Raw genomic sequence first — 15,508 nt, 5'->3', positions numbered from 1 at the left:
CAATTGTCAAGATTCAAGTTCGAAAGATATTGGAAAGCTAATACACATTATTTGAATTATCATATCCCTACCTATAAGAACTCATGAACCCCCCGACGCTCGGCTCAAGGGTCCCCAATTAGCTCTCGGGTTCATCTGATACCTAACGAGCCGCTTGCGGCGCCCCGTTTGCCGGCCAAGGGTTTCATCAAAAACCACTTCAAGCTCCGAGCAAGCCTGGCGGGGGGGCGAGCTGCGGCATGTTAGAGTTGTTTCTTGAGAGCCGTTCCTGTGCTGTGGAATTCCGCCTGTGATATTCGAGGTAGGGTCGGGTGGGTTTTGGTCCTTGTTTAGCAAGGTTCGAGAACCTGAACGATACAATGTAGCTTCCACTCTAGTGATGAGATCGGACGTGTCCTTGCCAGCCTCGGCGGCAGAGATCAGTTCCTTCTTCAATAGAGTTAATTGCGAATAATCCTTAACCCTCTCTCGGCTTTTAGCCATAATCCCGGCAGCTGCAGTCCCAGGTCTTATGGATCCCTCTTTAACTGGCTGTTTTTGTCTCACCCATTCACGCATTATTTCCCAAATAACGGTCCATGGAGCGTCGGTACGGACCGTGTTTGGTTTAGTGTGACTGCGCGTGCAGCGGTAGCCCAAGTGGCGAATAGCCCCGCGGAACGCATCGTACGAAACAGTGGTTGTGTGCAGGACTTTTGAGATGCTAGAGAGGCTGAAATAGAAAGGATGGGCGTCACGTAAGGCGGGATCTGCACGGGGAATAATGTGCACAAGTTCCTCGGTTTGGGTTTGGGTGTCCTCTTCACCCAGGCCGGTTGGAGACTGGCTTGTATCACCTTCCGTTGATGGTTCCAGGTTCAGATCTTCTTCAAGTGCTGTGGTCAACATGCCTTCAACTCTGTCTATGGTCTGGTATACATCCCTGTCAACTTGGGGAAGGAGGTCTAAAATCTTTTGGATAAAATGAGGGTTGTGAAGAGGACCACCCCACATTGGTCCAGACAGATGTGTCTTCATTCCGCAATGCTCACACTTCTGGTTTGTGGATGGCGCTTGTGCAAATCCGAAATGATAAAACGGATTCCCCCTTTTATCAAGCTTCTGTCTGGTTTGGGTCAAAGGCTGGGTGGCCCACGCTCCACAGCCTGAATCACAATTGTAGACAAGCATTGTGTTGCCGGACGTGAACTTGGCCTCCGCGGGTGACTGATGGACACGGACAAATAAGCGAGCATAGAAATCAATCGATAACGAGAGAAGAGGTTCAATCGCGAGGCCATATTTCCCAGCAGATGTTGCAACACTGTTCAGGATTAGGCGTAGTCCACCTTCGTGGGAATGTGTTCCTTTCATTGGAACACCACCATATAAGGAAAAGGACTTTTCGGGATACCCATTCGATGCCCACACACCTGCATCAGTACAGGTAATGCAAAGGAGACCCTCGTCCTTGACACTTTGCACAGCTGCATCTATGAATGGGGCCGCACTGCCGTAAGGGTCCAAATCAATGACATCGAATTTGCCGGTGTCGTCTTTTTTATGCGGATTAGATGCTGGTTTAAGACGACTATACATATAGATACGAGCATCGCCAGTGTTGGGTTGAATGAGCTTGTCGAGTCTGTTGTATTCAATATTCAATTTCATCGACTGAATCGCGGAGCTCGACAAATCATTCGCAACGACGCGAGTAACGCATGGGATCTCAGTGGCGTATCTCAAAGCACGTAGACCGGATGCAGATAATGCGTCCAAGATAGTGAACGGGGGAGAAGAAACCGTTTTGGGATGAGCATCCGTCGTTTGTTTGCTTTCCTCTTCAGGCCCCTGAGCTTCGCTATCCTGTTTGCTACCCTGCTCTTTAGCCTCTGTAACCCCCCCATCATCCCGCTTCCTCCTCTTATTTCGCCCAACGATATTCCCTTGAGCCTTTCGTTTTCGCTTCTCATTTTTCACCTTATTCAGCGCCTTCACATGTTCGCCGTAAACGCGGAGTGCGAGAACCGTCAAATCACGGTTGAATTGTTGAATAGGATTGTAAAAAACAGTCTGCGATTCATCTTCGGCCTTGAGATCCCTTTTTGTCGCTTGTGTGGCTGCAGTTTCCGCAGGTGGTTTCAAGATGTAAGCTCGTCCTTCTCTAATGACTCGGTACTCTTTGCCGTCATGATGCACTAACTGACCGGCTGAATCGGGGGCCGGGAAAGCCTCCGAAATTGAAGCCATGGAGTGTGAAAGGCGCGGCACGGGACAATTTAAGTAAAATCGGGAGCAAATGCTATTGAGGTTCAGTAATTGGGCGTAGACTCGTCGATTAAGATTCGAGGATGCGGATAGAGTGCAATATGTTTTCCAGGTTTGGTTCATATAGTCCAGGTATGTTAGTACAGTACCAAAACCCAGAGAAATTACCAACCGCTATCGCTGCCAATTATCCTGGGAAATTTTGGCATATGGTGAAGAGGGAAAAAAACGATCCTAATGCGAAATGCGCACGGGCCTGCCAAGACACACCCCAACCTGAGCCGCGATGGAAAAGTACAGATGACAGAGCACCAGTGACACCGGGCCTTGCAGAACCAAATTTTCGGTTTAGAAGCAAATTTTACTAGAGGTGATACTTTCAAATGGACACTTGTTAAGAAGCTAGGCTAAATGCAAGCTAGAGTTTTATTCTCACGACTATTAGCATTATTATTGTCAAGGCCATACTTCGTGCTACAGAGCTTGTTGATATGCAGTCAAAATCACTTGCATAAATGCTTATAACCAACTTCCAATAACAGGTACTTGGCTATATATCTCACTCCAGCTCTTAGCTTCCCAGCCAGAACCCTCTCCACCATTCCCAACAACCCAAAGGGCGCCAGCGAGCCAGATACATGCACCCATTGCAGCAACTTTGTTGAGATTCCACCACATTCTCCCCCGTCTTTTCGCGTGCTGCTCATTTTCTACATGTCCCAAGCGAGCTTCTAGTGAGCCCTTCTTGCTGCCCCGAGCTTTCCGGGCAGTAGTAATTCTCCAACCCATCCAAGACGCCAAACCGCCAATGATGTGGTATACTCCCACGACAACAAAGACATGATAGTATGTTACCCAGAAAACTCGGCTTCTTGCAATTCCGTGTGCGACAAAACCTAGGCCAATGCTTGAACTTCCTCCATCGACCATTATTGGCATAACGCGGTTGACGAGAACATGGGCAGCGAGCAGTGGGGCAAATGCGTATCCCAGACGCGCTTGCAAACTCATCTGAGGCCAGAAACTGAGCGCGTATCGCTGATCTCTCGTCTCAGCACCATAAAGCCGCGCGCGACGTGAAGAACGTACGTTGCGGAGAGCGATTCCCGATGCGATATGGGTTATAATAGGAATAGTCAAAATTAGATGCTCAAATGACGGAGACTGGTAGATTGGCCGTGTAAGAAGGAGATAGTTATCGCTTTCGGGAAGCGACTGGGTCGCTAAAGGGATGAGCGAGGTGTTGGCAAAATGTAGCGCGGCGAATAAAGTAGGCGGGTATGTCGAGTATTTTTGAAGTGCAGACACTGCAGCCATTCACCAGTCAGCTTGTGATGGCGAATTAAACGCAGTTAGTTCTTAAACTTACACCAGGAATCCCAACTCTGACCTCGAAGGCCGAGTGCCAGTGGTGACCATCTGACTTTTTGTGGCGGAAACGGGGGTTCATACTTAGGTGTACAAACTCCGGAGGAGGTATTGTTAGGAAAGCTCTCGTCCACAGGAGAAGGATCCAATTCCTGCATAGACAAAATTGATTTCATGTCGGTGTCTTCTTGTGTCGGTAAGCTCGTTTTCCTGGAGGATTCCATTTCGACGCTATAAGTTGTAGATGTCGTGATACCGGAGGCAAATATATATATGCGTCATCGCAATCTTTTCAGGGGCTTAAGAGGAAGTAGGGTGTATCGAATATCAGTGCCCATCAAATTGCAGCTTTTACCTTGTGGAGTTTGTTGGTCCAACTCCCAAACAGTCTTTCATTCCAAAGCCATCGAGGTTCCTAAGTAGGCTACCGGACCGCCATTGTTTTCACTTCGATGTAATTGGATCTTTATATGTTGAACAAACACTTAGGTCTGTTGGGTCAATCTCCTGATTGGTGATTTTTTCACATATGCTAGCCTCGACACATTACTTTTTGCAGCGACGATATATATATTGTTGGACTGTCAGTGAACTCCGAGCTTAGGCGGTCAGAACTACGGTGGGTACTCCAGGCCCGGTTTCTTCAACCCAATAATCCGTAGCATCAACTGCGTCGGGAATGCAAAAGCTCAATTGGATGCGCCATCCCAACCTCTTATCGACCAACCCTACTTACCACGTCGTGCATGCTGGCGGTTCGAAATGGGGCCGGTAAATATTCGCCCCTCTCATTTCGTACCAACTTGTCTTTCTGACCCTTTGACTGCACAGCGAGGCTTTACAAACCCGGCTCCTAAGGTACTTCAAACCATAAAGTCCCCGTATACCAAATGCCATGTGTGTGCTTGCTAATGTATAGCCGTTTAATAGACCGAATCGGCGCGTTCAGCTCTAAGCTCTTTCACCTGTATTCTTTGCAATAAGTCATATTCTCGTCACCCTGAGTATGAAGCCCATATAGGGTCTTACGACCACCAGCATCGCAAACGCCTTCAAGATCTGAAGCAACTCTCTCGGGATCCGAATGCAGCGGAAAAGGCCAGGCGAGCCGAGAAAAAGGCCGATGCGGAAGCGGGGCTGAGGGTCCTTGATACTGGGAAATTAGGCCCTGCCTCAAGCATAGGAGGTAGCGGGGGCGGTGGTGGTTTCAAGAAAGGAGGCTTCAAAAGCTCCTTTACTACTGTTAAGGGCCCCATTGCTCCTGGTGCGCCGACGAAAAAGAATGTGCTAGGGGATGACGATGACGGAAGGGATGATACATCGGCCATGAAGGAGGCAAGTGACACCGCCCATCTCAAATCTGGGGATTCTCCTAGTATCTTACAAGAACAAGGGGAGAGTGACACGGATGAAGAGTATATGACTGATACTGTGGGTGGGAGATACTATGATCCCCGGAGACCAACAGACTGTTTCACTGAATGTATTGGAATCAATCATGCTCAGGCTCAGGCCGCGAACGCCTGATAAAACTGTCAAATAAAATATATTGTTCTATTTATCGTATTAATTCAAATTCTGAAGTCTGGCCTAGGTGGGTATTACAGTATTAACTTGGGTGTATCACCTCTATCGGTTAGTTTTACCCTAGCAGCTAATATACGGTTGTAGTTCACCAAGAAATTCGCGTAGTGTTTGCTGTAATAGTATGCTCTGAATTTTGGTCTAAAAACAATGCTTAAGATAATAGTACAGAAATCATAAACCTGTTCAAGCTGGAAAGAAAACCGCAACTACGACAAGGTGCAACGTAACAAATGCATTACGCTGCAAATTTCTCCATCCCATTTTAAAATTCACGAATGGAAGATTTACAGTCGCAGGAGCTTGGCAGCCTGGCCAACGATGGTATTTTCCTGAGGGAAGCTCATAGTCTCCAATCCGACGGCGTAAGGAGTGGGCACCTCAGCGCCAGTGACACGGAGGGCAGGGGCTGTCAGGTAGTCGAAACCATACTCCATGGACAAAGCAAGAATTTCGGAGCTAACACCGAACATGGGGAACCCGGATTCCACGCACATTAGGCGACCAGTCTTCTTGAGAGACTGGATGATCGTCTCAACATCCAGAGGCTTGACGGAACGAAGGTTGACCACCTCAGCTTCAACGCCGTACTTCTGCTTCAGCTCAGCAGCAGCAGAGAGAGACTGTCCAACACAGCGCGAGAGGGAAACGATAGTCAAGTCCTTGCCCGGACGCTCGATCTTAGCCTTACCAATTGGAAGGACAAAGTCGTCCTTCTGGGCAGCTTCAGACATGGGGAAGGACTGGCCGTAGAGAAGCCTGAACACAATTAGTTTCAATATGCTTTGTTGTGGAAACTATCCAGGTGATATGCGTACTCATTTTCCAGGACACAGACAGGGTTGGGGTCGCGGATAGCGGCCTTCAATAATCCCTTGGCATCCTCAGCGCTCCAAGGAGCCACAACCTTCAACCCAGGGATGCTGCCATACCAAGCAGAGTAGTCCTGAGAGTGCTGCGCAGCAACACCGGCGGCAAAGCCGTTAGGACCACGGAAGGTAATGTTGCAAGGCTGAATACCACCGGACATGTAGTGTGTTTTAGCGGCGGAGTTGATAATCTGATCAATAGCCTGCATCGCGAAGTTGAAGGTCATGAATTCACACTAGTAGGGGAGCAATTCTTAGTCCGATCTAACCCGTGTAAATTTATGCCCGCATTGAATCAGACTTACAATTGGGTGCAATCCAGCTAGAGCAGCTCCGACTGCAAGACCGCAAAAGCCTGCCTCCGTAATGGGTGTATCGATAACCCGCTTGGGGCCGAAGCGGTCCAGAAGGCCTCTGGTAACTTTGTAACTGTCCAAAGTAGATGGTTAGGATGCGACCCAGGCCTCAATTGATGAATATCGGAAAAGTGAAGTCATACGCTCCGTTATATTGTGCAACCTCCTCACCCAAGATGAATGTCTTTTGGTTGCGCTCCAGTTCCTCTGCGAGAGCCTCGTTCAAGGCATCACGTACGGTGACATCCTTGGTTCCATTCTCTGTGGCATAACCGCGGAAGCGTAGGATTGAGGGTGTGCAGGCCGTCTGAGGGAATGCAGGACGGGCGGGCGTCGCAGATAGGCGCGAAGAAAGCAGGCGAGCTGCTGGTCGTAAGAGTCGGGGGGAAGCCATGGCCAGGTTGAATGGGAGTAATATCACTTAAGAATGATATTCAAAATAATGACTCCACTACCAAGCGATGCGAAGAGAAAAGAGGGACAGCCAAAAAAAGAAACCGGGCTACTGCTCTCGTTCGGGATGCGATTTTTTGGTGAGAGCTCTCTGGAGTGTTGGGATGGCGCTGACTAAGCCCGGGCTCACCGGCGACTTCTTCCGTGTCCACTTCTTACTGTAGATGGAGTAGTCTCTTAACTTACGTCTTTTAATAACGGAGAATCCCTCCTCCGGCTTTCCTCTACGGACCTTTGCAGTTCGTGAGCTTCCAATGGTAATTGGTACTGACAACTGAGAGGTTCTCGCGACATGGAATCCAAATGCCTCAAATGACAACCAACCAGTGTTCCAATCGGAATATCTTTACTCCATGGACCACACATCACGTGCAAATCACCACTGAACTAAATCTAGCCAGGGAAGGTGTGAGCCTTTGACGGGATCGTGACCAGAGTCCAGGACTCAAGCTCCGGAGGTCCCCATCTACCAAGCCCATGGTTGATCGACGTTCCAACTTCCAACACCATAATTAGATGTCCTGGGCCGCTACTTGTGTAATGTCGACCATCTGATTTTTTTAAAGCTCTGTTGTGTATTCAATTGTAGCGTGGCACAGAAATGGCATCCGGCCTCGGATCCCTGCTTATCCTCTCGCTGCTCTCTGCAGTTCAATCTATCCAACCCTCCGCTCCAGATCCCGTCACTGCTCCATTGCGTGATTTGAAATGGGGCCAGCTTAATTTCCTTCATACGACTGATACTCATGGCTGGCTGGCTGGTCATCTCCAGGAGTATGGGTATTCATCTTCCTCCTGGTGTACCTGAAACTAATAAATGCACCGTAGACCGTCGTACTCAGCGGATTGGGGCGACTACGTCTCGTTCACCATCCGCATGCGCGAAATGGCCGAAGCTCATGGACGAGACCTATTAGTGATCGACACCGGCGATAGAGTCGAGGGAAATGGCCTCTATGACTCGTCGGAACCCAAGGGTATATACATTTCTGAGATTCTAAAAGAGCAACATATAGATGTGATGTCGGCTGGAAACCACGAGTTGTACAAGAAAAACACATCAGAGGCCGAATTTTCGATCACCGTACCTAACTTTCATGGACATTATCTGGCATCCAACATTGATATCTACCATCCGACAACAGGCAAACTCATTCCATTGGCTTCTCGGTCAAGAAAATTCACAACAGCTAACCAGGCAATTCGCATTGTTGCATTCGGTTTCCTTTTCGATTTCACGATGAACTATAACAACACGGTTGTTCAGCCTGTAGAGGAAACCGTCAAAACCAGTTGGTTCCAAGAAGCTGTCCATGACCAGGAAGTGGATCTATTCTTGGTCGTTGGGCATGTCCCCGTTCAATCAAAAGAATACGATACCATATTCAAGGAAATCAGAGCAAGCCATCCGACCACGCCCATTCAATTCTTTGGCGGTCATTACCATATTCGTGACTGCGCCCGTTATGATTCGAACGCCTACGGCCTTGCCAGTGGTCGTTTCATGGAAACCATTGGATTCATGTCAATCGATGGTCTATCTACCAAGTACAACCAAGTAAATCCCAGCCTAGCAGAACCTGTCTTTGCGCGAAAGTATATCGATAATAATCTCTTTTCCTTCCATTACCACACCGGCCTTGACGAAAATACCTTTCCCACGGAACAGGGTCTAAACGTGTCTCTGCTTATCCAGCAATATAGGAGCTCTCTGAAATTAGACGAAATATTCGGCTGTATCCCGGAAGATTTGTGGATGTCGCGGTCTCCCTATACAGCGGCCGACAGCATTTACGCGTGGCTACAGAAGAGAGTACTCCCGGATATGCTGGGTGATGAATCTCGACCAGGAAAGCCAGCCTTTGCTATTATAAATACTGGCGCCATTCGGTTTGATCTTTTCAAGGGACAATTTACGCGAGACTCGGCATATATAGTTTCGCCATTTACAAGTGGCTTCCGTTATTTGAAAAACGTCCCATACGATAAAGCGAGGCTGGTCTTGGATGTCTTGAACAAGCAGCCCAAAATTTTCACAGCATCTCGGGATGCAATTGGACCTGTACCGTGGACCCTTGCGCCGCCAGAACAAAGTGCACTCAACTTCGGCGACGCCGTCAGTCGAATGCGACCAGACAGGTCAATTCTCGATATGCCGACTGATCAGAACCCCATGTTTAGCAACCCTTACCCTCAGTTTGAAATTGTGCCTGGATACACCACCACAGATGATCTAGGTGCAAATGGTGATGATACAATCCATTCGACGATCACGTTCTACCAGGTACCGAATTGCATAGAGGCGCTGGCCCTCAACGCCAGTTCTTCTATTCCGGAAATGGTAGACCTTGTGTACATTGATTTCATAGAGCCTTATGTGGCTTTGGCAGTCAAGTATACTGGGCTTGACATCGACGTCCCCGATATGAGCGATGTTTACATGCCCCCTGCTACATTAACAGACCTCATCATAAATTGGGTTAGGGCCAACTGGGGTTGCGCTACAAAATCAAGTACGTTGTTTTAACGAATATGTTGCTTTTATGTTGCACCATACTTGTTTAGTATTGTTTGACACAAATGGATGAGCTAATTGCATACTACATAGCAACATGAAGAATCATATACACCTGCATCGATTCCCTCTTAGAAGATAGAACTTTCGTATTGTACATTTGGATTTTAGTCGTCGCCTTCAAATTTGAGCAGGCCCTTTCCGCCCCTGTATCCACTGAGAGTTCCCTGCACAGCCGCTGCAAGCTCGGGGGCTTCGGTGTCCCAACTCCATTTAGCTTCTTCCACAGGAATATCCTTAAATTTTCCGGCTCTAGTCAATTGCAGGATATCCTTGATCGTGTTCTCTTTGAGATGTGGGTTTTTATCTCCCCATTTACTCACCCAGAAACCATCAAATGCCAGGTTTTTGAATATCAAAAGTCCAGAGGGCAGGGCAACAGGTTGTTTCGACATAGCCCCGTATGTAACCATATGGGACCCTGGCGCCAGGACCTTCGCCAGAGCTGTAGCATTTTTACCACCGACACAGTTCAGAGCCAACCGGATGGGCTCCTTCCCTTGTCGAGTAAGCTCCTTGACAATGTTCCTGAATTCTCCAGACAGCAGCTCGGCCTCGGTGACCACTGCGGTGGCTCCTAAGTCTTTTAATTCCTGCTTTAAAGCCTCTGTTTCTTCTGGTGTCTGCCTCTCACGAACAACATTGAGTGTCTTGATACCCCATTCTCTTCCAAGTTGGATAGCAGCACGCCCCACGCCACTGTTTGCGCCATTTTGTACAAGCCATTCCTCTCCAGCGCGCATCCAGTCCCAATCACAAAAGTCCTTAATCATCCGATATGCGGTAACGGGATTTACGCTCACGGTGCTGACTTGCAACGGACTTAGGCCCGTTTGGTCCTCGATTTTGATCAGTTGTGACTCGTCCATCTGGGCATGTGTGCGCCAGGTACCTTGTCCCGTACGCTTCATGATAACCCAATCGCCTTTTGAAAGCCGCTTGACCTCAGATCCAGTTCCAATGATCTCGAACGCGCCCTCGTTTCCGCCAATAGCGGATGGCTCCAGTGTGCCGAGCGTCGTCTGGAAGGGAGGCTTGCTTGGGTATACGCCCTGAATTTGGTTCACATCGGCGGGGTTCAAAGGAGCCGCGATAAGACGGAGGTTAACTTGCGTTCCATTGGGCGCGGAAATCGAATGCTTGTGAAGCCTGCGAGGAAACTTTGTTATGCCTTGAGACCGAAATGGTTCGGAAAAATCAATGGCGGCTCACTGTAAAACATCTTTCGGCTCTCCATATCGAGAATAAACGAGCGCTTTGGCTTGCGTATACCCGTAGGCTGAAATGTATCGCCGACCATCAACCCGGGGGCTTGGAATAGAGTTCTGGCATCGATGTGCGGTAACAGAAGACAGCGCTGAAATGCGGGTTTGCAGAAAGGGTGCCTGAATCAGCGACGATTTTGCCGTGGATTGGAGGACGCAGCGTGAGAACATAATGGCTATTGTCGGGCTTGGGAGCTGATCGTTGTATCGATCCTGGGAAATTTAAAGCTGGCGAGCTTGGGGACAGCGAGGTGACGTCGCTTTCCTTGTCCTCGGACCGACGGAGCTTTGGGAAGCTCCCGCTGACCTCCATCCATAGGTAACAGGCAGCCTCGCCTAGCTCTTCTTTTAGGTGCATAATGAATGTTAACTTTTCTTTTCATGTTACACCCTCAGTGGTTAACAGCTTTCGCATATTGGAGACTACAATGTTTGACCACTAGTCACTGTATATATATCCACCCATCTAGCAATACAGTATAACATCACTTCTCAAGGCGGCGACAGGTTAGCAAATGCAGAGACGAAGAAAGTTTATCACTAGCACCTATGCCTCATATATAATGCTGTAAATGGCGGAAACAACGCAATTCGATCATGTATTGATGTAGGAAGCACGGTACTTGTAGTGCAGCGCTCTGACAACTTCACGCATGGTCGAAGCACGGGCCACCCACGGAACCTGGGCTCTGCGAAAGTCTACATCCGCAATGGATCTCGCCGTCCCCCAATCTCTACGATACACGCTCTAGTGGCCTAAATGTCCCTTTTGATTGAAGCTGAGAGATATGTTGCTAACCAGAGCTCGCATATCGCTCTCAATTCCTTCGTAACCCCCCTGCGCCGTCATGCCGGCCGATGGCAAGATCAGGCGAAGGAGGCGGACAGTCGGCAGCGGCAAGGTATGGCCTTAGCCTGAATTCCTGTTCATTATCTGCACTTATTGAATACTAAGAGGTCCATGAATATAACAGGAAAACCGAAATCGAGATTAGACGGCCAATTCATCGCGGTTAAAGATAACATATGCACTCGAGGTTTCCCAACGACATGTGCCTCGAAAACCCTCGATACATTCACGAGCCCGTTTAACGCGACGGTGGTTCAACAACTACAAGACGCTGGGGCCATAATTGCCGGAAAAACGAATCTGGATGAATTTGGTATGGGGTCTCATTCAGTCCATTCTCGGTTCGGACCTGTCAAGAATATAAACCGCAGCCGTGATTCAAGCCATCTCTCGGCGGGAGGGAGCTCTGGTGGAAGTGCGCTTGCAGTTGCCACGGACCAGTGTCATTCGTATGTAATACTGGCTGGCTGATTCGATCAGGATGCTCGTCTAATCTGTATCAAACAGAGCAATAGGTACGGACACAGGCGGATCTGTTCGCCTTCCAGCTGCGTATACGGGAACTGTAGGGTTCAAACCGTCTTACGGGCTGTTATCTAGATGGGGCGTTGTCGCATATGCGAACTCTCTAGATACAGTTGGGATTTTGGCGAAACGGACATCAGTGGTTCGTGATGTCTTCGGTATGTTTCTGTCTGACCCAGTATCTATGCAACGGCATGGCGGAATGCTGACCGATTTTTGATAGACGCCCTGAACAAGCACGACCCCCGTGATCCGACAAGCCTTCCTCCAGCGTCAAGGTCCAGGATATCATCTAATTTAAATTCGCACCACCCCTCCCGCTCCGAATCCTCCCGTCTCCGAATCGGTGTTCCCCTGGAATATAACATCTCAGAACTTAATCCCTCAGTGCGGCAAGCCTGGTGTCGCTCACTGGAATATTTTCGTCAGCAAGGGCATATAATTCAACCTGTATCGCTGCCCATGACCAAGTTAGCCTTGTCAGCGTACTACATACTCGCTCCAGCCGAGGCATCTTCAAACCTAGCAAAATATGAAGGTGTTAGATACGGATCTCGATCCAATGATCCCAAGTGCGACAATAAATCAGAAAACGATTTATACGTGAATACTAGAGGCGAAGGGTTTGGAGCGGAGGTTAAGAGAAGAATCATGCTAGGCGCATTTAGCTTGAGCGCCCAGGCGATCGACAACTACTTCATCCAGGCACAGCGCATTCGACGTCTTGTTAGGCGCGATTTCGACGTCGCATTTAGGGTAGAGCATCCACTGGATCTAGGAATATCGGGGATTGAGCAGCATACTCGAGAGTCCAGCGTCGACGTCCTCATATGCCCAACTGCGCCCTCTCCACCACCGACCATTTCCGATGTTACGAGTGCTAAGGCGACAAGATCGCCTTTGGATGCCTACATCAATGATGTTTTTACAGTGCCTGCTAGTTTGGCTGGCCTTCCAGCCATATCCGTTCCTGTATCTGGGAAAGGTGATACTGACAATCAAGAGAGTGAAATCTTGGCCGGTATCCAGATAATTGGCCAGTATGGTGACGATAAACTTGTCCTGGAAGTAGGCGAAGTACTAGAGGGCCTCGGATTGTAAATTAACCATGCTATATAGTGTCAACTTCTGAGGCTTTCCAGTGCACCTATCATCTCAAGCCCCTGGAATTTTAGGATAAGCGATTCTAAGCTCCGCTGTGCATTAGGAGCGCAAGGAAGCACATAACGTTCAAACAGCAAAACAAGGCACACGACTCGAAACTCCCTTCTCAAGCTCCATTCATTGGCGTGTCATCAGGTTCTGAGGCCATAGGCATATCAATATTGGATGTGTTTGCTGCATCAACGGCCATAACATCTTCAAAGGTAGAGTGGCCCATGTCCTGGTCTGCAAGTTTTATGTTTGCACCGCAATTCCCCCCATTGCTTTCCGCCGGGGCAGTAGACAAGGTCGTGGTGGGGTTGTAAGCAGCACCGACGCCGCCTTTGAGAACGTCTGTGCCCCCTACAGCCCCGGCGCCAGAATCATCTATTTCAGCGTTATTAACAATGTCACTTTCCAGACCACCCCAGACGAGCATTGCTTCCACCTCATCTACAATGTCGGCTACAATATCTTCGACGATTTGCTCATTGAAGCGTTCTCCTACCCCAACGACTGGCTCGCCATTGTTTTCATTCGAGGGAGGACCAAACCACCAAGGAGCTTGAAAGCGGCATTCGACAGCACCACCTCCATAACAACTGACAGCCGGGTAGTATCCGATCATACCGTCGTCGGCATTTTCACGTTCTCCGAGCCCGAGATTGTTGGTACCATTTGCGAGTCTGCTGGCCGGTGGTAGAAACGCATATAATTCATTGAAAGGAGTTCCCATTTTTACACCGTTTTTGTATATTGAGATACTGGAGCCCGGCAATGTGCGTAGAGAGGCGTCTTCTCCGTTCAACGGAGATGGGGCCCCGGATGCTGGGGTTTCCTTGAGATTGAAGGCATAGTCGCGTAATTGCTTAGTAGGAAAGACATTGGATTGTTGCCAGCAAAAGTCGTTTTTGTAATGGAAGGGGATGCGATCACGGATGATATTCGTAGCTGAACCAGACCCCGGGTTTGATCTTGAAGTATCGTTTCCGGCGTCGTATGTTCCCTCAACAATTTTTTTGTGTAGCGAAAGCCGTGGAAGGTTGATAAGTATGCCAATAACATCACCTTCGCGGATTGATTCGCCTTTTGGGAAGAAATATTCGCACCGCATGCGATTGACCACTTCACCGTTTACATCACGGATCCCATATCCATAGCAATCAACCCCTACGTTAACATCAAGATCTGCCTCCCTTCTAGCAAACCCAAGTCGCACATGGCCTCTCGAGGGCAAGCTAGTGCTCCCATTCGAAGATGTTGTACCGGAGTCGCTCAGTACACCACTTATGATCCGAGCTTCATAATAGTATGACCCTTCGCGCGCGCATACATTAGCACGCGCTGTATGCCATGGATCATTTGTTGTAACCGCAAGAGCATCTTCAGAAAAGAGGATTGCAGCTGGAGAATCTTCAAAGCTAAACCGTGCGTGATACGGAGGAACATCTGTTTGGCGGTATTTGATATGTGAAAACTCATTGTCCGCTATGGCATAGCTATAGCGAAAACCATTTTTATTCGTAAGTTTGTCAACGACTTCATAGAAATCCCAAGTATGGCCAATCACACCGGACATTTTGCGCACTGCGAAGTTCAATTGGCGGGCCTGAGGAGGTAGTCGATCGGAGCGTCTGGGTTCCCCAACTGCAATTGGTCTTAGGATGCTGAGATCGGAGCTCGGGACTGCAGCATTGTGTAAAACAACCGATTTCTTTTTGGGAGCCGCGCTTTCCTGGTCCAATCCTTTGGCCTCCCTTTTCTTACGACTATCGCGTTTGTTGCGTTTCGACCTTGCACTGTCGGCCTGGACTGAGGAGGCACTCAGCGGCACCGGGGAGGATCTAGCATTTCCATCTAATAAAGATCCATTTGGAAGAGGTGCAGACATTGGATGAAGGACGGGGGAGTTCATGCTAGAAGACGGGGCCGGGGACCCGGCCGCGTGAGTAGATGTCATAATGCGGAGGCGGTGCGAGACGGATGTGCTTTGCCCTACTGCCCACAAATCGATGGTCAATAAGTGTATGTCAATATAGCAGATTTCGGGCTTAGGAATATTTCCAGCGTTGAGAGGTGCTTTGATTAACGACGAATGTGAACGTAGTTGCGGTATCTTGCGAGGAATGTGTAAAGGAGTTGTTGAGATCCAATATCCGACTTATACTGCAATGTGGGATTATACAGCTGCGATATTTCAAGACACTAAGAGACTAACTTGATTAAACTGGTTCTGCAATTGAGAAAGTCACTTATGGATGTAGAAACCAACT

The 15,508-nt window shown here is 48.7% G+C and overlaps 7 protein-coding genes across 7 annotated transcripts; 2 read left to right on the top strand and 5 right to left on the bottom strand.

The window, feature by feature from the left end:
• Nucleotides 1-81: 81 nt before the first annotated feature.
• On the bottom strand, nt 82-2,370 carry TRM1 (tRNA (guanine26-N2)-dimethyltransferase; the record flags this gene model as incomplete). The annotated part of the gene is made up of 1 exon (XM_041705268.1): nt 82-2,370. The coding sequence occupies one exon, from the start codon at nt 2,368-2,370 to the stop codon at nt 82-84; it is 2,289 nt and encodes a 762-aa protein (XP_041557770.1).
• A 396-nt stretch (nt 2,371-2,766) lies between these two features.
• Nucleotides 2,767-3,839, bottom strand: APUU_50286S (MCP1 family protein; the record flags this gene model as incomplete). The annotated part of the gene is made up of 2 exons (XM_041705267.1): nt 2,767-3,554; nt 3,617-3,839. 2 exons carry the CDS (start codon nt 3,837-3,839, stop codon nt 2,767-2,769), a joined length of 1,011 nt encoding a protein of 336 aa, XP_041557769.1.
• Nucleotides 3,840-4,377: 538 nt separating this feature from the next.
• On the top strand, nt 4,378-5,142 carry APUU_50285A (putative C2H2 finger domain protein; the record flags this gene model as incomplete). The annotated part of the gene is made up of 3 exons (XM_041705266.1): nt 4,378-4,386; nt 4,447-4,473; nt 4,546-5,142. 3 exons carry the CDS (start codon nt 4,378-4,380, stop codon nt 5,140-5,142), a joined length of 633 nt encoding a protein of 210 aa, XP_041557768.1.
• A 344-nt stretch (nt 5,143-5,486) lies between these two features.
• On the bottom strand, nt 5,487-6,818 carry PDB1 (pyruvate dehydrogenase (acetyl-transferring) subunit E1 beta; the record flags this gene model as incomplete). The annotated part of the gene is made up of 4 exons (XM_041705265.1): nt 5,487-5,958; nt 6,018-6,304; nt 6,374-6,497; nt 6,568-6,818. The coding sequence occupies 4 exons, from the start codon at nt 6,816-6,818 to the stop codon at nt 5,487-5,489; spliced, it is 1,134 nt and encodes a 377-aa protein (XP_041557767.1).
• Nucleotides 6,819-9,559: 2,741 nt separating this feature from the next.
• Nucleotides 9,560-10,888, bottom strand: ETR1 (enoyl-[acyl-carrier-protein] reductase; the record flags this gene model as incomplete). The annotated part of the gene is made up of 2 exons (XM_041705264.1): nt 9,560-10,601; nt 10,665-10,888. 2 exons carry the CDS (start codon nt 10,886-10,888, stop codon nt 9,560-9,562), a joined length of 1,266 nt encoding a protein of 421 aa, XP_041557766.1.
• Nucleotides 10,889-11,477: 589 nt separating this feature from the next.
• Nucleotides 11,478-13,193, top strand: HER2 (glutamyl-tRNA(Gln) amidotransferase subunit HER2; the record flags this gene model as incomplete). Its single annotated transcript, XM_041705261.1, has 4 exons — nt 11,478-11,619; nt 11,692-12,016; nt 12,075-12,250; nt 12,316-13,193. 4 exons carry the CDS (start codon nt 11,478-11,480, stop codon nt 13,191-13,193), a joined length of 1,521 nt encoding a protein of 506 aa, XP_041557765.1.
• Nucleotides 13,194-13,362: 169 nt separating this feature from the next.
• Nucleotides 13,363-15,195, bottom strand: APUU_50282S (SPRY domain-containing protein; the record flags this gene model as incomplete). Its single annotated transcript, XM_041705260.1, has 1 exon — nt 13,363-15,195. One exon carries the CDS (start codon nt 15,193-15,195, stop codon nt 13,363-13,365), a length of 1,833 nt encoding a protein of 610 aa, XP_041557764.1.
• Nucleotides 15,196-15,508: the final 313 nt, after the last annotated feature.

This window comes from Aspergillus puulaauensis, chromosome 5, assembly GCF_016861865.1.
Source record: "Aspergillus puulaauensis MK2 DNA, chromosome 5, nearly complete sequence".
Taxonomy (NCBI): domain Eukaryota; kingdom Fungi; phylum Ascomycota; class Eurotiomycetes; order Eurotiales; family Aspergillaceae; genus Aspergillus; species Aspergillus puulaauensis.
Note: the sequence above shows the minus strand (reverse complement) of the source record. Positions and strands in the feature narration are given on the sequence as shown.